Source organism: Sarcophilus harrisii, chromosome 3, assembly GCF_902635505.1.
Source record: "Sarcophilus harrisii chromosome 3, mSarHar1.11, whole genome shotgun sequence".
In the NCBI taxonomy this organism is placed as follows: domain Eukaryota; kingdom Metazoa; phylum Chordata; class Mammalia; order Dasyuromorphia; family Dasyuridae; genus Sarcophilus; species Sarcophilus harrisii.
The window spans coordinates 602,237,433-602,259,368 of NC_045428.1; the positions used below are offsets into that span (position 1 = coordinate 602,237,433).

At 41.3% G+C, this 21,936-nt stretch overlaps 2 protein-coding genes across 2 annotated transcripts in view; both read right to left on the reverse strand.

Moving 5' to 3' along the window:
• Window positions 1-298: 298 nt before the first annotated feature.
• LOC111720287 (immunoglobulin superfamily member 1-like) lies at window positions 299-3,982 on the reverse strand (the record flags this gene model as incomplete). The annotated part of the gene is made up of 5 exons (XM_031961782.1): window positions 299-424; window positions 720-757; window positions 1,968-2,255; window positions 2,679-2,978; window positions 3,661-3,982. Coding segments are annotated over 5 exons (1,074 nt in total), but the record flags the coding sequence as incomplete, so codon positions are not given.
• A 258-nt stretch (window positions 3,983-4,240) lies between these two features.
• The window catches only part of LOC111720215 (leukocyte immunoglobulin-like receptor subfamily A member 6), a 31,695-nt gene continuing 13,999 nt past the window's right edge, over window positions 4,241-21,936 (reverse strand). The window contains 4 exon segments of the mRNA XM_031961783.1: window positions 4,241-4,558; window positions 6,329-6,604; window positions 6,914-6,933; window positions 7,193-7,256. Of these exon segments, the coding sequence (XP_031817643.1) occupies window positions 4,251-4,558; window positions 6,329-6,604; window positions 6,914-6,933; window positions 7,193-7,256 (668 nt within the window). The 3' untranslated portion in view covers window positions 4,241-4,250.

The window sequence follows — 21,936 nt, forward strand, 5'->3', positions numbered from 1 at the left end:
ACCTGAGTTCAAATCTGGCCTGACACTTAACACTTCCTAGCTGTGTGACCCTGGGCAAGTCACTTAACTCCAATTACCCTAGGAAAAACAAAACAAACAGACAAAATAACTTAATCTAAGTTCTCCAATCGCTTAATGTAGAAACAGCTGTATCTTCTTTGATTTTGTTTTCATGATTATTGAATCGTTAATTTCTGGGAAAGATGCATTACGGAGCAGATGGAATGAGGGTGAGGGAGAGGAGAAGAAATAGAAGAGAAGAAGGGAGAGAATTCTTTTGTGAAAAGTGCCTAAACCTTCAGTTCATATTGACATAGAGTGTGGCTTCTGTTGGTGTCTTCTTGGTGTCAGTTTTCCTCTTATTCGATGCTCTTATGTTCAGCTGAGTGTGTGTCTCTTCCTGTGGATCGTCGGCCATGGGAACCTGAAGGAGAAATAGAAGAGGGAGAGAACAGTGATGAATTAGGAGCAGATGTTCTTAATCTGTTTCTATGTCATGAAATCTTTGAAGACTCATCTGCTGAAAGCAATAGATGCCTTCTCATTCTCATATTTTTAGATAAATGAAATATACCTCATTAAATTATGAAGGAAATAAAGGGTATTGAAATACTGTCATTGAAATGTTATAGAAATAGTCACAATAATTTAAGATATCCTCATTTTAGAGTCATTGAATGGCATTCCTGGGGGTAGAAGACAGAATGGGGTTAACTCACCAATGGTCCTCTTGTTGTTTCGCTGATCTCTTCTTCATCTGAAGTGAAGAATAGATTCCATCATTCCCAAGCTCCTAGGACCAGGATTCCCTTCTATTATTCCTCTCCCCCCGGGCCAGGATTCTGTCATCTCCCTGAACAGATAACTTATGTGACGACCACGCTAGCATCCAGGACACCCAAGAATCAGCTGGAGTCAGGATTAGCAAAAGTCCTTAGTCTTTATTCTTGGTCTTTAGGGGTAAAAGTGAAGGGGATGGAAGAGAATCTCCAAAACCACCTTCTTCCTCATCCACTGCAAAGGGTGACCCTGACTAGTCTTGCTCCACCCCCTAGTCCCTCCAACAATCCTCTTTATGCACCAATCATTGAGCCAGCACAGCATAGTGGGAAGGATCATTTTCCAGCATATGCTCATGGAGTATTGTTCAATCAGTAGTTAGCCTCAAGTGCTTGGTAGTCCTGACCCTCAGTGCATCAATTCAATAATTTCAGCCCTCTACAAACTCTTTCCTCTCTTGGTGCCTCATCATGATGGGGCTTGCAGGTATTCCAAGGAAGACAAGAGCAACAAAAATAGCTACAGTAGGAAGAAAGGGAAGAAATGGGATAAGAGGCTAGAGTCACTCTCGGATTTTCTGCTAGCATTTTCCCCTCACCAGAATCTCTGACTGCTTCAGAGAGTCCAACTTACTTGGGAAAAAAGAAAAGGGCACCATGGGAGGAGGTGCTGAGTTTCCTTACCTTCTAGGGATGTATTCCTGCAAAGATCCTGGTGAGACACATATGGGAAGGAAATAAAAGCAAAGTCAGGGAAGGCCTTGGAAGAAAAAGGTTTAGTCCTTACCCTCTCTGTTTCATCCTCTTTTCCCCAAACTTACCTAGAGGAATGGACCCATGGTAGTGGAGTGCAAGCAAGAGAAGGCAGAGGAGGAAGAACAGAAAGAAAACACAGCTGCGGATGATGATGAGGTTGTTGCTTGGCTCTGAACATAGGTGAGGGGAGAGAGAAGAGTCCTCATGACTGAATGTGCTAAGCACCCGAATAAAGATGTATTTGTCAAATATGACATAAGAGGAATGCTTCATGTCCCAGATCACACATTGGGTCCCCATTAGCCAGGAAGTGAGAGTCTCTATAGATCCTTAAACTATGTTTCCAGCCAGAAGGAAGGTCATGCTTTCAGTTCCTTGTAGGGGCTGAGGAATGGGGCAGTTGCCAGTACCTTCCTATTGGGGCCCTCTCACCTCTTACTAGAAGCTCCAGGGCATCACTAGGCTGCTTCCAGAGACTTTCATTGGTGCCCAGCTGATAGCTGCAGCTGTAATTGCCAGAGTCCTTGGAGGTAACATGGGTCAAGAAGAACTTGCCCTGGTCTTCATGCGCTTCCATGCTGTGCAGGATTCCCTCAACTCCCTCCTTGTACAGAGCAAACCTAGGTATCCATGAGGATCCCCAGCAAAGGAGGATGACATTGCTCCCCGACGCTACCTCTAGACCAGTCCAGGCTGAAAGGGAAGGCTTGGGGAGTGCATCTGGAAACACAAATAAAGACCCAAGATGCTCAAGATCCCCTCCACAGTTATGTTGAGGGTGGGTATGGGGGGGCAAGATCATAGAGGTCTCTGAAGAATTCCTGATCAACCATTCCATTGATTCTGACCATCATTGCCTTTAGTTTGTTTCCCTTAACAGGGGTAGATACTAAACTTCAGATGGTCTTTGGGGCTGTCTAGGAAAATATGGTTGTTTCTCTTTCCATTCTTGTCCCTTGATCTTGGTGTATTTCCTGAGCTGGTCCATCCTTCCATCTATGTTTTCCACTTCCTAAAGCATAACCAGTCCTTATCCCAACCTCTCCTTTTGCTGTTAAAAGGTGCCCACGTTTTCTGGGCTACCTTTCAATCTTAACTTCCATCCCTCTATTTTTTGCCTGGAGAACTTGAAGCCATTCATACCTGTCACCCAGATCTCTAGGGCATCACTGGGCTCTGACACCTGGTATGGAGTCATTCTTTCAGAGTAGACACAGGTGTAGTTCCCAGCATCCTGGGCCCTCACAGAGAGGAGGGGGAAGTAAGCCGAGATACCAGATGTGCTCTGGCTCTGCAGGGGCTGAGGGCTGCCCACCTTCAGCAGAGTGAATGTCGCTCTCCAGAGTGCTGACCGAGGGGGCTTCCTGCACTGGAGAGTCACATGCTTCCCAGGCTCCACCACCAGGCCTGGGAGGGCTGAGAGGGAAGGCTTGGGCAGAGATCCTGAGAGGGGAAGAATGGGGGGGGGGTATCAGGACTCCTAGCTCAAGTCCCTGTTTGATTCCTGTGTGACCATGGCTCATTCATCGGGTCCATCTGAGACTCAGTTATCTCCTCTGTAAAGGAGCAGGTATGAATAAAAGATGTCTGCTGTCTTTCTATTCACAACCAGCTAGCAATCTAAGGAGACTGTCACACTGCAGGGACGTCACCTAGCCTATGACCTCATGCCTCTGATCATTGACAGGCAGGGAGAGCATGGTCTCCTCCTTCTCATTGGGGCCACCACATTGGGGCTCAGGGCTGAGCCTAAATCCAGTGCTCAGATCAGGGTCCAGGAAAGAGAAGGCTTGTCTCTGGGCTCTGTCTCACTTTTAAGTGAGGACAAGTCCTTTCCCCTGTCAGGACCTCATGTGATCATTGGTAATGGGAGGGTTTGGCCCCTTTCAGCTCTGGGTCTCTGTGCCTCTTCTACCTCCTAACTCAGAGCTCACCATCAACTTTTACCTAAGATCCCAGATCACAACAGAACTATCTCATGTCTTACAAGATCCCTGACTCAGGACCGGCCCCAGAACAGATCAGGCTGTGTAGGCCCCCTGCCCTTGGCTCTGTGAGACCCCTGCCTGGGCAGAGGGCAGAGGGGTCACACTCAGCATTATTCTGGAGTCCCCACACCCCTCACCTGTCACCACCAGCTCCAGGGCCTCACTGAACTCTGATTGTGCATCAGAGGCTGTCCTGTCCTTGTAAGTACATCTGTAGCTCCCAGTGTCCTCAGGTCTGACAGAAGGGAGGGAGAAGTCAGTCCAGAGATCTGCTGAGTTCTGGTTCTGTAAGGGCTGCCAGGTTCCAGTCTTCCACAGAGTGAAAGTCACCTCCTCAGGAGAAGCCAGACTGGGCCTTGAGCACCAGAGAGTGATGTTGGTCCCTGGGACCACCACAAGGCCCGGCTGGGCCCACAGAGTGGGTCTGGGTAGTTTTCCTGAGGAGAAAGGGGTGCCTGAGGTCAATGTCAGATGTCATTTCTAGACCCCTCTGCTAACCCCCTGAGAGGGCCAGCAGAAATCTTGTTTCTGGTCTCACTCTCTCCCTTAGGTCCTGTCTGAGTGAAGAACACCTCTGTTATCCTGGGGCCTAAACTGAGATGGCCCAGAGGTTCCTTCCAGCCCTATTCCAACCATCCCTTCAGAATTCCCTGGATCTTCTGCTGTCCCCCTAGCTTTGTGGGCCTCTCTGTGGGGACATGGAATGGATACTTAGGGATTCCCATGACTAGTCACCAAGCACAGTCAGCTCCACGGCTGGGCTAAGATGGGATGCTCTGTGTGGTGGTGTCTTCTGGTAGTAAATACAGCTGTAGCTCCCAGTGTCCTCGATCCCCACAGATGGAAGTGAAAATTGAGTCCTGGGCCCTGCAGAGATCTGTAGCAGTAAGGGCTCCAGGCTCTTTGCATCCAGCAGAGCAAAACTGTAGTCCTGAGTGGGGGACTGTTGGGGCATTTGGCACCAGATGGTCACTGTTTTCCCTGGAGATATCAAGGGTCCAGGTGAGGCTCCCATGTTGGGTTTGGGGAGGACTCCTGAGAAAGGACGAAGGAAGAAAGTTAATGGTCTGATCTCCCCAATCCCTTCCATTATTCCATGAAAAGAGCCAAGCAGGGAAAGGATGGGCCAAGGGTGCTTGATTAGGCCTATTTGCACAGTCCTGTAGGCCTGGGATATTCGGCTCCTTGGTCATGACTCCTGGGATTTGGGTTCCTTGGTCAACCTGAGAAAACTGTTCTGGGCCTAAGAAGGCTGCGAATGTACAGAGCAATGGGGGAGAAGGAACAAGGGGGGAGCAGGTCACCCTGCCCCCCTTCTTACTCCCTTCAAGGGGGCCAACTTTGGCCCTGTAACCAGAGCAGCAGGACCAAGAAAGGACTCTCATACCTCACAGACAAATTCAGACTTTTCTCTTAGATTTTAAAGTTTGAAAATCTGTGTCTTCTCTTCCAAACTCCAACTGTGGGATAGAGAGAATTTCTAGATTCCCAGGCCCCAATTTCCTCACACTGTGGCAGGTCCTTGTCCCATCGCCCACTGTTCATATTGGAGTGAAACCAGAGCAGGAGCAGCTAGAGGAGAATGGGGACTCCTGAGCTCTGCTTTTCATGCCCTCCTTCATCATCTATCAGTCATTTCCTGCTTGGTGAAGGGGGGAGACCCAAAGATTTAGGAAAGGGGTCACTCTTGCTACCTGAAGACAGTTACTCTCACAAGGATCACAGAGTTTTTAGCTCAAAAAACCCCATTAGAACATGCAGCCCATTAGAACATGAGCTTCATGTCATGAAGGGGGGAACTGAGTTCCAGAAGGTCAGGACTTTCCCATAATGACATCATCAGCATCTAGGGGGACAGGTGCGTGAATGGCATTTCACAGCCACCATATCTGAGGCTCTTTCTCCCTTCATCAGGCTATCTTCTGTCACAAGCAGATGGACAGTAGCTTGGGGCTGTGAGAAGGGCGCCTGTGCTAGAGTGGACCCATGAGAGTGGTAAAGATGGCATGCCGGGAAGGTCCAGGACATTGCCACTTCATGCCAGCTGGGACAGCATCCTGGGGCAGTCAGCGTCTGAGCTGGGCTTTAAGCATATATAGGAAAGTGATGGATGAAGGTAAGATGGGCATTACAGGCAGGGGAAACAGGGTGAGCAAAGGCAGAGAGGTGGGACATGATGGGGGTTGGGGTAAGCATCTGTCCCAGGCTGATGGGAATGTAGGGAGGCCAGAAGGGAACACTGGGAGACACAACTGGGCAAGTGTGGTATTGGCGGTGTGAGCATAAAGAAGAAAGGAAACCTTCATCTAGGGAAAGTTTCCTCTGTAAATCTGGGTGCCCCTGCTCCCAAAGGTAGCTATGTATATCTGAGGGAGGAACAGCCTGACTTATATGGCTGAGTCACCAAGGGATACTGAGCAGATGAGGGAAGATCCCTGGGTTTGCAGACAAGAGAAATGGGTCTTAATCCTATCCCTGACACTTAAGGTCCCGCTTATCTGCTTGAGTCCCCTTACCTCCTCTCCAGGTCTCAGTTTCTCCATCTCTAAAAGAAAACTCATCACATGTGAGCTCTCCTCCTGGCAGAAATATTGAGGGGAAATATTTCTAAACTTTATAATCTTAAATTCTGAGTGGGAGAAGCAGGTTGTCTCAGAGCCTATGGAGGTGGTTGGTGAGGGGAGACAGTTAATAAAAACTGACAGTTTTTCCTTTTACTTATCAACTCTCTAGAGATGGATCTGGGGCTCCTTTCCCAGAACTGGCCTTTCCCCCAAAGGATGATTTGATACCTGCACCCCTCACCTGTCACCATCAGGGTCAGGGATTCACTGTACTCTGACCACAAGGGCCCCTTTCCAGAGCGGCACCTGTAGCTTCTGGCATCTCTCCAGTCATCTACTTTCCTGAGCACAAAGTCTGCCTGTGACCACGAGTCATTTCTCTCCTCTCTGAGCTCTTCATCCCTCCAGAGCTGGAACGTGTCACTCCCTAGTCGGCCCTGGCACCTCAGGGTCACATCTGCTCCCTTGGAGACCACGGGACTTGGAAAAGCCCAGAGGGTGGGTCTTGGGAAGATTTCTGAAGAGGAAAGAAATTTGATTTTTAGGGAAGCCTCTGGAGCCAGTGTTTCTTCTCCACATCCTGAAGTCCCTCCTCTCATTATCCCTTTCATTCTTTGCAATGTCGCCTGTTTTCCTCCCTGCTTAACCTGGGAGTGGATTCCTGGGCTGATTTGAGACAAAGACTGAAAAGAGAGCATTGTGCTTTTGGGGGCTGGACTCACCTGTCTGCACCTGGCTTGACCCAAGGTGGAAGAGATTCTTTTCCTACCCTGCCTTATTCCTTATTCCTTATTCCTTATTCCTTATTACTTATTCCTGCCCTAACCTCGCAGTGCAGACAAAGCCCTGTAAGAGAAGACCAGGTTACAGATGGCTCCCCTGTAGCCCACGCTGACTTCTTCCCCAGCCCTTGCCAAAGCCCCTGATCTTCTAATTCCTCTTTGATCAGAATATGAAGGGGGATCTCTGTGATCAGAGACTGGGTCCTGCTTAGCCCCCAATGATTCTGTCTCCTCTTTAGGTTTCCTCCCTGTCCTTTTGACTCAGTCAGCCAAGTGTCTTTGCACAATGTCCCTCCTTCCCAGGGTTAACCCGGGAGACTCACCGATGTAGAGCAGCAAAGTGAGTATGGAGTCCATGGTGGGTCTTCAGTTCTGTCCCCGCCTCGACTGTGCAGAGGACCAGAAGTCACAGGACTGGAGGCTGGCCCAGGATGTGGTGGCCAGCCCTTCTACCTCAGGCCTCCTAAAGCCAGGCCCCACAGTTTCCGCTCTTATACTGATGAAAGGACCATGACCCTCCAAGCCTTATTTCTGAATGAATTAGAGTGACTTAAAGTAAATGGAACCTAGAATAGACTGTGGAATATGATGGGTATTTAATGTTAAAGACAACTGACGGTGTTCTAGGTCTTCATACAAACATCCTTGTTCTGTGAAAGGATCAGCATCAGCGACAAAAAGCCTGACCTTGAAATCACCAGGATTCAGCTTCAACGCCCAACCCCACAGCTCCGGAAGGCTGACTTGGTAGGTAGATGGGCACATGTTCCATGCCTGATATGATGTCTGGGTGAGTGTCATTTGCTGATGTCTTAGTATGAACATCCTCACCAGCAGCCACCACACCCACAGTAACAAGAACAGTAGAAACCATTGTAAAGTACTTTCAGCTTGGCCAATGTTTTACAAACAGGTTCTCATTTGAGCCTCAGAACAACATGTGAGGTAGATATCACTATCCAGATTTTACAGATGATATTGCTGATGTAGACAGAGGTAAATACCCTGCCCAGGCTCATAAAACAAATAAGTATTTCCATATCAGCATTTCCTTGTTCTAATGGATTAAAATCATGATATAGGCAGATGATGTAGGCATTTGTTGCTCTCAATCTCCAAGTATATAAATGACTCAGTAAACTCCATCTCCTGTAGGATGCCAGCATGGCCAGCACTGGTATTGGCTGCTCTGCTTGCCCTTTTGTCAGCCCTTCTCCATACGCTTACCATAGATGGCTAACTAGGACATATCGAGTCAGTTGGGACACGAGCTGACTGTTCTGGGCTGTCTTGCACATCATCAGTCAATAATCTATTGGCACAGAGTCCCATGACATCCTAGCTAGAAAGACCCCAGCTCAAACTCAATGACCATTTATCAAGCTTCTGCCATGTTGCCTGACCTGTGCTACTTGCTGGGAATTCATAGAGAAAAAAGAGATAAATCAGTCCTTATGGAGCTTATACTTTACTGGCAGGGGCAAAAATATATTTCAGTACAAGCATTTATGCAGGATGAATTTGCAGGTTAAGGGTCAACTCTCATTTGAATGATTGTTAATGAAAATACAGGTATTGAAAGAACACAAAGAAAATGTGGGGAATAATGGGTTGGGACACAAGAGAAACTGAAAATTAAGCATGGCAAAAGAGAGTCTAGAATGCATACAGCTTTGACCTTGGCAATATGTGGCTCAGCATACCTGGTGAAGGCATTGGGTGGTTCCCAGGCAGGCTTTCAGTTCATTTAAAAGTAAGATTCATCAATTTTACTTCCCTGTGTTTGGAAAATGTGAATGGGAACACAATTTGTTTGTAGATCTGATGGTCCCAGGTTCTGTCTGATGCACAATCAGTGCATTGAGCAGACTCTGTAATCTCTTGGGGATGCAAAAACAGAAATCTTCCCAAAGAGCCTCCATTCTCTCAGGTTACATAGCATGTACATGGGCTATATTTATACAGAATAAATATACCAAGGTTAGTATAAAATAAATATACATCTGTGAGTAGATATGTATTTGTCAGGGAGGTAAGGCACTAGTATATATGCTACTAGGAATGATTCCATTTTCACGATGGTGTGTGAGCAGATTCTCCAATGAATGGAGGGTCTCAGTGAGACAAAGGTGGTGGGGGCAGGGCATACAGAAATGACAGGTGGCCCAAACAAAGATATATCCCTATATAGAAACAGATCTATGTATATAAATACACACTTCATAGCAGAGTATAAATATCAGAGTCAATTTTTCATCTAACTATCTGATGGTTTAAGGGAATGGAAAACCTGAGGTGAGACCAATGTGGTGAGATGACAGTTCCAAACATTGCTGAAACCCTCATCTTCATTTCAAGAAGTGTTACAAGCTTAAGCTGTGAGAGTGCTGCTTTGCCATGCCTCCATCAGGCCACATCCAAAGTACCTTGGAGTCCTGTAGAATCTGAGGCATCCTGTAGAATAATGAGGGAAAATCCTGGGCAGGGTGATTTGAATGATCACCAGTCATTGATCTGGCAAATCCCCTCCATGAATTTGGGGGATTTACAATTCAGAGGCCCTGCACTGAGGAATTAGAAGAAAATATTGGTAAGTGATTAAGAATTAGTTCAGCTCTGGGCCTAGAGCCTGCTGGGAAAACTTAAGGTCAAGGAGAAACAGCTTCTTCCCTGGGGAGGACCAGACGGCTAACTCATGAGTTTTTCCCTTGATCTCTTCTTGGTCCCTTTTGTATCTTAGGAAGAGGGAAGTTTCCAGAACTGGGAATCTCTTCCACAATCCCCTCCCCTTGACTCATTATCCTTCCTTGCCTCAATAACTTACATAGTGGTTCCACTTTGGGGCCCTCAGGCTGCATATGGGTACTCTAACAGAGACAAGGGTAGCAAAGATCACTGTGATATGGAGAGGAGGAAATAGGACAGGGGGAAAATGTTCCATCTGGGAGGCTTTATGAACATCCTGTAGTCACCATGTCTCCGATTCAATGTAGAGGTTCCAAGGTTATATTGGAAAGAAGAAATAGAGGATTATGGGGAAAGAGGTGAATCTACTTATCTCCTAGGGCTCTCTTCTTGCCCATACCTTGGTGATGCACAAGGGAAGGGAAAAAGCAAATTCAGGGAAGATCACAAAGAAGAAATTGCAAGTCCCATTCCCAACCTAATTTTATTCCTTACGACATAAAGGTTTAAGGCTGTTTTTCCTATGGAGATGAATCCTTATGCCATCAAGAGAAGGAGGGAGGAATAGAGCTGAATCTGATAATGAGGGTATTACTGGGATTTGATCCTAGTGATTGAGGGAGAAGAATCTTCATAAATCAATATCGTTAGATAACCCTCACATCATCATCTGTCATCTCACATCATCTGTCATCTAGGTGACCTCGCTAGGCTCAGAAACCTGGTAGGGAGCCATTCTTCTATAGTGGAAACAGCTGTAGTGCCAGCATCGTGGACTCTCACAGAGAGCAGGGATAAGTCAGCCGAGGTTTCATGTGGGATCTCTATGGTTCTGCAGGAACTGAGGGCTCCTTACCCTCGGCAGAGTGAATATCACTCTCCAGAGTGCTGCTTTAGAAGCCTTTCTGCACTGAAGAGTCACATGCTTCCTAAGTTCCACCACCAGGCCTGGAAGGGCCAAGCAGGAAAGCTTGGGCAGAAAATCTGATCTGGGGTATACTTCCACCATTGTTCAAACCTATCTTTGAAACCCTCAGTCTTTTCCCAATTTCTATCTCATAATGGTCAAATCAAGCTACAACAATGTAACTTAAAGGCATTCCTGGCCTGGTTCACAAGTTTGAGTCCTATATCTGTCATCTAGAGCTTTAAGATTTCACTTGTTCAGAGATTTGAAAGGAATAGTAAGATTTGAACCTATTCAGAGTCCTACTAGATTCCTTTTATGACACAGATATAGTGCTGAGAGGTAAACCAGGTAGGGTACAAGCAGAGAAAGAAAATTATAGACCAATTTCCCTAATGAATATTGTTGCCAAAATCTTAAATAAAATATTAGCCACGAGATTACAGAAAATTATCCTCAGGATAATAGATTATGAACAAGTAGAATTTATAGTAAGAATACAGGGCTGGGTCAATATTAGGAAAACTATTAATATAATCAAGTATATCAATAACCAAACTAACAAAAATCATCTGATTATCTCAGTAGATGTAGAAAAAGCATTTGATAAAATCCAACACCCATTCCTATTAAAAACACTTTCCTGAAGTCAGGATGATCTGAGTTCAAATTTAGCCTCTGACGCTTAACACTTCCTAGGCGTGTGATTGTGGACAAGTCACTTAACCCCAATATAATAATAAATAAGTAAATAAATAAATGAAAAGAAGTCTTAGTTTTGGCAATAAGTGAAGAGAAAGAGATAAAAGGAATTAGAGTAGGCCATGAGGAAACTAAATTATCACTCTTTGCAGATGATATGGTGATATCCTTTGAGAACCCTAGAGAATCAACTAAAAAATTACTATAAAAAGGAATTAGAGTAGGCCATGAGGAAACTAAATTATCACTCTTTGCAGATGATATGGTGATATCCTTTGAGAACCCTAGAGAATCAACTAAAAAATTACTATAAACAATTCACAAGTCTAGCCAAGTTGCCAAAAACAAAATAAATCCACATAAATGATCAACATGTTTATATATTACCAATAAAGTCTAGCTGCAAGAGATACAAAAGATTCATTCAAAATTCATTCAAAATACCTGTCAATAACATAAAATATTTTTGAATCTATCTGCCAAGGGAGAGTCAGGAACTATATAAACAGAACTCCAAAAAACTTTCCACACAAATGAAGTGAGATCTAATGAGTTGGGAAAATATCAAGTGCTCATGGGTAGGCTGAGTGAACATAATGAACATACTACTTAAATTAATCTACTTATTTAGTGCCATACCAATCAAAATCCCAAGATATTATTTTACAGATCTAGAAAAAATAGTAACAAAGTTCATCTGGAAGAACAAGGTCAAGAATTTAAAGGGAATTAATGAAAAAAACTGCTAATGAAGATGACCTAGCTGTGCCAGACCTAAAACTATATTATAAAAGAGCAGTCATCAAAACCATTTGGTACACATTAGGAAATAGACAAATTGATCAGTAGAATAGGTTAGGATCACAGGCAAAATAATGAATGACTATAGTAATCTAGTGTTTGAGAAACCCAAAGAACTCAGATTTGGGATAAGAATTCACTATTTGACAAAAACTGCTGGGGAAAATTGGAAACTAGTATGGAAGTAATTAGGACTCCACCTACACCTAACACCACATACCAAGATAAGATCTAAATGGGTTCATGATTTAGATATAAAGAGTGATATTATAAGCAAATTAGAAGAACATAGGATAGTTTACTTGTCAGATCTGTGGAAAAGGAAGGAATTTGGGTAAGACGAAGAACTGGAACTCCTAACTGAACACCAAATAGATAATTTTGATTATATTAAGTTAAAAAGTTTTTGTACAAACAAAACAAATGCAGACAAGATTAGACAGGAAGCAATAACCCATACAGACCCATAGAGAACCCTGTGAGAATTGAATGTGGATCAGGCACAACCTAGAATTCTCAGACATTTTATTGTTGTTCGCTTGCATTTTGTTTCCTTACTCATTTCTTTTTTTTTTTTTTTAATCTGATTTTTCTCGTGCAGGAAGAGAATGTATGAGTTTATACATATTGGATTTAATATATTTTTAACATGTTTGACATATATTGGATTGCTTGCTCATCTAGGCAAGGGGATGGAGGAAAAAAGGAGAAAATCTGAAACACAAGGCTATGAAAGGGTCAATTTTGTCAAATTATCTGTGCATCTGTTTTGAAAATAAAAAGCTTTATTAAAAAAAGATTTGAATCTTCTCTCTCATGGAAATGATTCAAAGTGGGAATATAACTTAGATAGTCATTTGGGTATAGAAATCTATCTTGTCCTACAGAGAAAAAGTAGGGGAGGGTGAATGAGAAGCGATGGCTTGATAAAAGGGAAGGCAGCAGTTAGAAACAACAATCTTTTAAAGATGATGGTGTGAAAGAAGAGAGAAGAACAAAAAAGGAGTAATGTTAAATGGTGGAAAACACAGTAATCATAAGTGTAAATTAAGAATGTGATGAACCCAATAATTAAATCAAAGTGCACTGAAGAATGCATCAAATATTATAATTGTATGGTACATTGTTTAGAAGAAACACATTAGAAGCAGAGAGACAAAGTAAGACTAAGACTGGAACAAAATATATTATGCTTCATCTTAATTTAAAAAAAGACTGAGGAGCAATCAACTAAATTTAATAATCTTATCCAAAAGCATGAGTGGGTCAAAGAAAAAAATCATAAATGCCATTTATAATTTTATCAAGAAGGATGACAATAATTGCACTATATAGCAGAATTTATGAGATGAAGCCAAGGATGTGCTTTGGGAAAAAATTACATCTGTGATAGCTTTCATTCATAAAATAGAGAAAAAGGAAGGAAATGTATGATTTGTGCAGTCAAAAGTTTAAATAAAAATTATCTAATTAAATATTTAATTGGACTGTCTGAAAAATCCAAGAAATAATGATTAAAATTGAAGGAAAAACATCAAACAAAGAATTTTTTTGTTTTTTTATTGTATTTAGTATGTTATTTCCCCATTTTTACATGAATAATAAATTTTAACATTTTTACATTCACTAAATTAATTTTAAAAATTATAAAACTTTTCTTTCAAAGAAACATTATATTATGAGCACTGCTCTGAATATATGACAGAAGCATATGGACTACTGAAACTCTTTCTCCCTTGTCTCACTCTCTCAAAAAATTATGGTGACTCCAAATCAATGTGGTTGCAATATTTACAGGAGGGGAAACATTATTATTATTGCTACCAACAATGAACAAAAATGAAATTCATTCTCTGCTGGTGTTTCATAATTTCAATAATGTTTTTTTTTTAAAACTTTGAGTTCCAGATTCTCTTCTCCTCCTTCCTCTTCAACCACCTTTAGACTGGTGTACTCTGTTTGTCTAAACCTATACCCCAGTGGATGTTCTACTACCATGGCTCCTCAGTGGTGGCAATGAGATAAGGTGCACACGGGAACACATGAAATAAGGATCAGTGAGAGGAGAAGAAAGGGAAGAAGAGAAGAAGAGAGATAGTTCCTTTGTGAAAAGTGCCCAAACCTTCAGGCTAAATATTCAGGGGCATAGATTGTGGGTGCTGTGAGTATCTATTTGCCATTCTTTTTCTTCTTATTTAAGGTTCTTAAGTTTGACTTAGTATACATCACTTCCTGTGTGTTTTCAGCCATGGGGACCTGAAGGAGAAATATAAGAGGGAGGGAACAATAAGCGACTTCACAGCAGCAGTTCTTAATCTATTACTGTTATGAAAGCTTTGAAGACTTGTTTGAGAATGTTCTAGATGCCTTCTCAGTCTTACAGTGTTAGATACATGAAATGTATTCCAAAGAATTATGAAGGAAATAAATGATATTGAAGTATAGTTATGGAAATGTTATTTATATATTCTCACAAATTTAAGAGATTCTCATTTTAGAGGCATTGTACTAATTTGTTCTCCATCTGTAGAGATACAAGCAAACCCTCTCCCCCAAGCAGTTAACTTATCTGGTCCCTTCTATTCACCACTTTCTGGATCTCTCCATATCACCTGGTATTTATCTAAAAATAGAGGATCTGCTCGCACTGAACGCTGCCCTCCTGGTGGGTTGTAAAACCTGTCTGCTGGAGCCAATGCATTTTTATTGAAAATTTTAAAATAATAATGGTATAGAGAGCTAAGTTTAAAAGTTCCCTTGAGTTACCTGTGGATCCCCCTCCCTTTTGTTTCACCTCTGCAGGTGATATCTCAGTAGTCTCAGCTGCATGCAACTCTATTCTCCCCAATTGTAATCCATTTCTCCCATTGAGTTGCTTCATGGCTGATTGATCATGTTAGATTCTCTGGGTATAATATCGGCTGCCATCATGCCCCAAGAGTTTTTTTGGCTGGGGCCCTGGAGCTGGGCCTTGCTTCCTGTTTCCTTGAGTCAATCTACATTATAATGCCCAATAGAAACCTCTGTTGCATTTTGGACATAGGGTTTTGAGTCTTGTTCTCCCACCCTGTTTTCTCACTCTATCTCTATGCCAACATTGAGCTTTCAGATGCCCTACTTTACCACATTGAAAGCACTGATGAGTGTTTTTGGAAGTCCCTTGCCAAAAGGCATACTGTCTTTCCATGTTCAGATCTTGAAAAGTCTGTATCATAGCCTGGGTATAAAAGGTATTTGTGCCCACTGTGGCACCGTGTCTTATGATCTCATCTGAAGGAGCATCCTTGTGTAGTCCTATTATAATTCTTCTACAAACCTCATTAGCTTTTTCCTTAGCAAGTTGTATTATCATAATTTCTGTTGCTGAATTTTCACCAATAGTTTTTATGATAGTTGTCTGCAGATGTCCACGAAATCACCAAAGGGTTCATTTGGACCTTGTGCTATTTGGTGAAGGCTTCCCCTCTATCTTGTCTTCCTGGCATGCTTTGATAGCATCAGCAGCAATTTGTTCATATGCTGCCAAAGGGTAATTAATCTGCACTAAAGTGTCTGCATAATGATCTAAACCTGTTAGTTGGTCAGAGGTGACTGGTATAGTAACTCCAGGTTGCCTATTTTTTGGGATTGTATTCTTCAGAGTTTGCCATACTCAGAAAGCCACATGTCCTTGCTATAGATTTCTGATCATTAGGGGTTAAAATTTCAAAAACCAAATTCTCTAATAATATTTTAACATGAAGAGGTAGACCCATAAAGAGTGCAAGCCTTTTTCAGATTTTTAATAATTTCTAGATTAAAACGAGTGTATCTTCTCTCTTCTTGATCGGGAGTCAAACTCTTCAGTCACATTGTATTCTTCTGTTCTTAAATCAGTTGTATCCTATCCTTCCCCTTCAGCTTTAACTAGTGTTTTTTTGTAAACATGTCATAGTGTGTGGACAAAGATCCTTTATGGGGGGTGCTGATGATGTTACTGCCTTTCCCACTCCTCCTCTCTCCTCCACCCCTGAAGAGGAAATTGAGGGAGAAGGGTCAGGAGATGGGGAATGCCCTAAGGGTGCCTGCTGGGGTGTAACTGAGCTGTGAAATTGAGAAGCACCACACCCCTATAATTTATCTGGGCTGTACTTAATTCCTTTCTTGTCCAAGTGTCCATGCTTTTCAGCTGCTTTGTTAATACATCCCCCCTCCTGCTCTTTCTCTTCACACTTCCTTGTCTGCCTGTCCTCCTTAAAACTTTTCCTTTTTTTTTTTTTTTTTAAAGAACTTGTGGTATTCTATAAAGCCAGTTGTATTATATTGTACATAAGAAATGTTTATTCAGGAATTGAATCAGGACCCATAGATTCATCGTATTTGATTAGTTGCTCTCCCACTATTTCCCACTTATCTGGCTCTAGTTTTTCTTCTTTAGAGAGACAAGGAGACATGCACTCTAATATATTGAAGAGTCCAACGATCTGCTTCCAAGTTAACAACAAATATTGCTTCTTTCTTAATCTAACTATGCATTCTACATACTTTCCTTGGGGTGGGAGAGGCTCTTTTCTTAGTATTTGCCCCATTTCAGCTGAAACAAAATAAAAGTGACTAGTTTAGCCCTTCCCCAAGTTTCCTGCTTGTCTATTTTTATACTCATCCTATTTCCTGGTCACAGAGACTTCTCCACTGAGTTTAAGATCATGTCAGTTGAATTGATTTGTGCCCTGCTTTGCAAGGCCCTGAGTTTCTGGGGCCCCATGTTTAGGTGACAAAATGTAATGTCTGGGCTAGCTCTCTGGAGGATCTTGGGATTGAATCCTTGATCTTAGTGGAGGAGTGAAGGAGGCAGGAGGGCCACCACGAGGCTGGTGAAAGATGGAGTACCAAATCTTCTCTATGTATGTGTCTGAGACTCTTCTATATCTGTGGCTGAAAGAGTCCTCTGTGTCTGTGGCTGAGAGAGTAATTTGTGTCAGTGGCTAAGAAGCTGATTCCCAGTCTTCCCAGCCCTTAAATATTTCAGTACAGTTACATAACTACAGCACACTTAGCATGGGCCAACTAGAGTTATTACATCACCATATTATATTAAGTATAGATTCAGAGAATTGTTATCTCACCCTGAGTAGGTGCCTAACTATAAGCACCCTACTGTCCTTGGTTCAAATACACCTTTTCAGAGTTTGGGCCCTCTACCAGATTACCACATAGTTTTTTCACCTTTTTATTGTTTTTGTTTGCTTTCCATTTTTTCATTTTTGATCTGATTTTTTTGTACAACATGATAAATATAGAAATAAATATGTGTGGAAGAATTATACGTGTTCAACATATAGTGGATTACTTACTGTCTAGGGGAAGGATTAAGGGAAGGGAGGGAGAAAAATTTGGAACACAAGGTTTTGCAAGGGTGAATGTTGAAAATTATCTTTGCATGTATTTTGAAGATAAAAAGTTATTCTTAAACAAAAAAAGTAATGACGTTACACAGTTAATTGTTGCCAGTGACATAAACATATTTTGCTTTTTTCCCAAACAACTTTAATCTATCAAGAGAAATATGAAAAAAGTTTTTAATCATAGATAATTAGACATGTTAATTAAAGTAACTCTCCATTATACCTCCCTCTTTTTAGAATGTTAAAGGTGAGAAGGTAAAAAGAAAAGCAAATCATTGAAAGAGGCTGTGAGAAAATTGGAAATGAAAAAACTTTATATTTAGCTCTAAAATGAGCACATATTTTGAAAATCATTTTAAAATTAAACTCAATAATCTGACACACCTTTTAGATAACAATGAAAGAGAGGCAGCAAGGGAAGCAATAAACTGGGAAAATATTTTTACAGTCAAAGGATCTGATAAAGGCCTCATTTCCAAAATATATAGAGAATTAACTCTAATTTATAAAAAATCAAGCCATTCTCCAATTGAAAAATGGTCAAAGGATATGAACAGACAATTCTCAGATGAAGAAATTGAAATTATTTCTAGTCATATGAAAAGATGCTCTAAGTCATTATTAATCAGAGAAATGCAAATTAAGACAACTCTAAGATACCACTACACACCTGTCAGATTGGCTAAGATGACAGGAAAAAATAATGATGATTGTTGGAGGGGATGCGGGAAAACTGGGACATTGATGCATTGTTGGTGGAGTTGTGAACGAATCCAACCATTTTGGAGAGTAGTTTGGAACTATGCTCAAAAACTTATCAAACTGTGCATACCCTTTGATCCAGCAGTATTACTACTGGGATTGTATCCCAAAGAGATTATAAAGAAGGGAAAAGGACCTGTATGTGCACGAATGTTTGTGGCAGCCCTTTTTGTAGTGGCTAAAATCTGGAAACTGAATGGATGTCCATCAGTTGGAGAATGGCTGAATAAATTGTGGTATATGAAAATTATGGAATATTACTGTTCTGTAAGAAATGACCAACAGGATGATTTCAGAAAGGCCTGGAGAGACTTACACGAACTGATGCTGAGTGAAATGAGCAGGACCAGGAGATCATTATATACTTCAACAACAATACTAGATGATGACCAGTTCTGATGGATCAGGCCATCCTCAGCAACGAGATCAACCAAATCATTTCTAATGGAGCAGTAATGAACTGAACTAGCTATGCCCAGAAAAAGAATTCTGGGAGATGACTAAAAACCATTACATTGAATTCCCAATCCCTATATTTATGCCCACCTGCATTTTTGATTTCCTTCACAAGCTAATTGTACAATAATTCAGAGTCTGATTCTTTTTGTACAGCAAAATAATGTTTTGGTCATGTATACTTATTGTGTATCTAAGTTATATTTTAATATATTTAACATCTACTGGTCATCCTGCCATCTAGGGGAGGGGGTGGGGGGGTAAGAGGTGAAAAATTGGAACAAGAGGTTTGGCAATTGTTAATGCTGTAAAGTTACCCATGTATATACCCTGTAAATAAAAGGCTATTAAATAGAAAGAGAGGCAGCTAGGTAGCACAGTGGATAGAGCACCAGCCCTGAAGTCAAAAGGACCTGAGTTCTATTCTGACCTCAGACACTTAAAACATCCAAGTGTGTATGACCCTGGCCAAGTCACTTGACCCCAATTAACTCAGTAAAAAAAATAACATTGATAGAGCATAAGGAGCCATTGATTTTTTTTTTTTGTATTGGCAGAGGACCAGAAACTCAATCATTAACCATAATTTAGAAAATTGTTGTTCAAAAATGACATATGAGCATATTATATTTCTTGACCAAAAGAAATAATGGAAAGACTTGTTTAAGAGAAACTTGGGAAAAGTTGTATAATGTGATGCAGAGTAAAGTAGACAAAACAAAGAGCTGGATTTCTATAATAATAGCATTATAAAAGAAGACAATTTTTGCCTAAAATGACAACTCTGATCCTGTAATGACCATCTGCCCTTCTAGAGAACTAATTATCATGCATGTATTTACCTCTTGACAGAAAGGTGATGAATCGAGATGGAGAATAAGAATAAGAGATGGGACACAACAAAGTTTAAATTTTTTTATAACATTTTTAGAAGGTCTTTCTTTTATTTTTCTTTTACAAAGAGAGGGCTGAGTTTTTGGAAAATGACAGGTGATAAGAATAGGATAGGAAGAAAAAACAAAGAAAGAGAATAGAAAAATATGAATGCTCTCTCTTTCATTAGGCTGTGACCTTCTTGAAGACTGAGAATTTTTTTTACCTTTATTTGTAACCTCAGAACATAGCACAGTGCCTGCATAGATGTTTGTTGACAAATTGAAAACTGATGATGTGTTGTCACCACTGTCATTGTATATAGTTCTAGAGATGGTAGCTAATTAATCCCAAGAAAAAAATTGAGGCAATACAAGAAACCTCAAAAGGATTGTTTTTTTCAGGTGATATGATTACTTAAATGTTGAACCATAAAGTGCAAAATAAAAAAAAAATTAACAAAATAATTTTGTTAATTTGTAAGATATAAAACCAACCCAAGAAATCTGGAGTATTTTTGTACGTTAACAACAAAGCTCATGAGAAAGAGATATAAAATACTGTTTATTCATAATTAACATAGAATATATAAATTAACTGAGACTTCTTTTACCAAGACACAAAGGAGAACAAATGGACTTCAACACTAATTAAAGACAAGCTTTAATCATTTGAATATTGACTTTGCCTGTAATTCTGCTGGGAGAGGGAACTTCCAGGTGAGGAATTCCATCTATTAATGTACTAGGCCAATCCTGTGCAATTTAAAGTCTAAAAAAATTGACAGAGCATTGAGAGGCTAAAGCATGTGCCTAGAATTGGAGAACTAAGATGTGGTGGAGTGAGATCTGAAAGAAGGTTTTGATGGCTTCATGTCTGCCTTCTCTCAACTGCCTCCTACTGCTTATAAACTTCTCATGGTTAAGCCTTTCTAACAGAACAAAACTATAAGACTATAACACTAAATATTAAAACCAATGAATTTATATGCTCTTTTCAATATCAAAAAATTACCAAATATTTCCTCATAGAATCAAAGGCATATGTACATGTAAATATGTAATTTATATATTTGTGTTCATATAGATTTATACATACATACATAAGTATACGCACACACATTTCCAGGAGTATGTTATGCAAAAACAACAACAAACATTGTAAAGAAAAACAACTTTGAAAGTCTTAAATACTCTGAAAATGCAGTGATCAAGTGATCAATATCTGCAGAAGACCTCCCAAGAAGCATGGACTCCAAATCTTGACTGAGAAGTCATGGTTACCAGGAGTGTGTGTGTGTGTGTGTGTGTGTGCATCCAACAGCTTCATAGAAATCCTGCTCAGGGTTTACCTCTTGGAATCAGAGTGAGATAAGCAGAAAACTGGATAAAGATGTGAGGGTCAAAAGGGAAAAAAGAGGAATGCCTCATGTCTCAGCTCACATTCTTGGTCACCATTAGCCCAGAACTGAGGACAATGCCAAAGTCTCTGTAGACCCTTATGCTCTATCTCTTGGCCAGATTAAGGCCATGGCTTTATATTGGCACCCTCCCTTTGTCTTCCTTCACTTCCTTCTAGAAGCTCAGAAAATCACTAGGTTGTTCCCAGGGATATGTATTGGTGCCAAGCTGATGAATGGAGGTATAATTTCCTGAATGCTTGAGAGTCATATGAATTAGGAAGAAGTGGGCATTTCCATGCTGGGTAGTATTTTCTCAATTATCCCCTTGTACAGAACAATCTTAGTAGCCCATGAGGGTCCCCAGAACTGGAGGGTCACATTGGTTCCTGAGGCCACCTCTAGGCTAGTGAGGCTGTGAAGGAAGGCTTGAGGAATACATCTGGAAAAACAAATAGAGGCCAGAGGACCTCAAGATCACCTCCCCAGTTGCTATGGACATGGGTGGATGGGAAACAAGACTGGAGAGGTCTGTGAAGAACTCCCTGACTATCAACACCTGCTTCCATTGACTCTGATCATTCATTACCCAAAGTCTGTTTCCCTGAACAGAAGTATATATTAAACCTCAGGTTTTTTTTTTAGTGTTATCTAGGTATAGGAAAGTTATTTCCCATTGCATTCTTATCCCTTGAGCTTGGTGCAGTACCTGAGCTGGTCCATCCTTCCACTTATGTTCTTCACTTCCTAAGCATCACCCAGTTTTTGTCCCAATCTCTATTTTATGATGATACAATGAGCCGGAAAAGTATGTTCTTACAGATTTTCTGGGCTGCCTCTAAATCCTACTTCCCATCCCTCTACTTTGTACCTTGGGTACTTGAACCCACTCTCCCTTTACATCCAGATCTGTAGGATCTCATTGGGCTTAAACACTTGGTAGAAAGCCATTTTCTTCTAGTAGACACATCTGTAATTGCCACCATCCTGGGCCATCATCTTCATTACCATCATCTTCCTTATCATTGTCACTATCACCATCATCTCCTTTTTCATAATCACCATCACTACCACCACCACCACCACCAAGTTCATCCT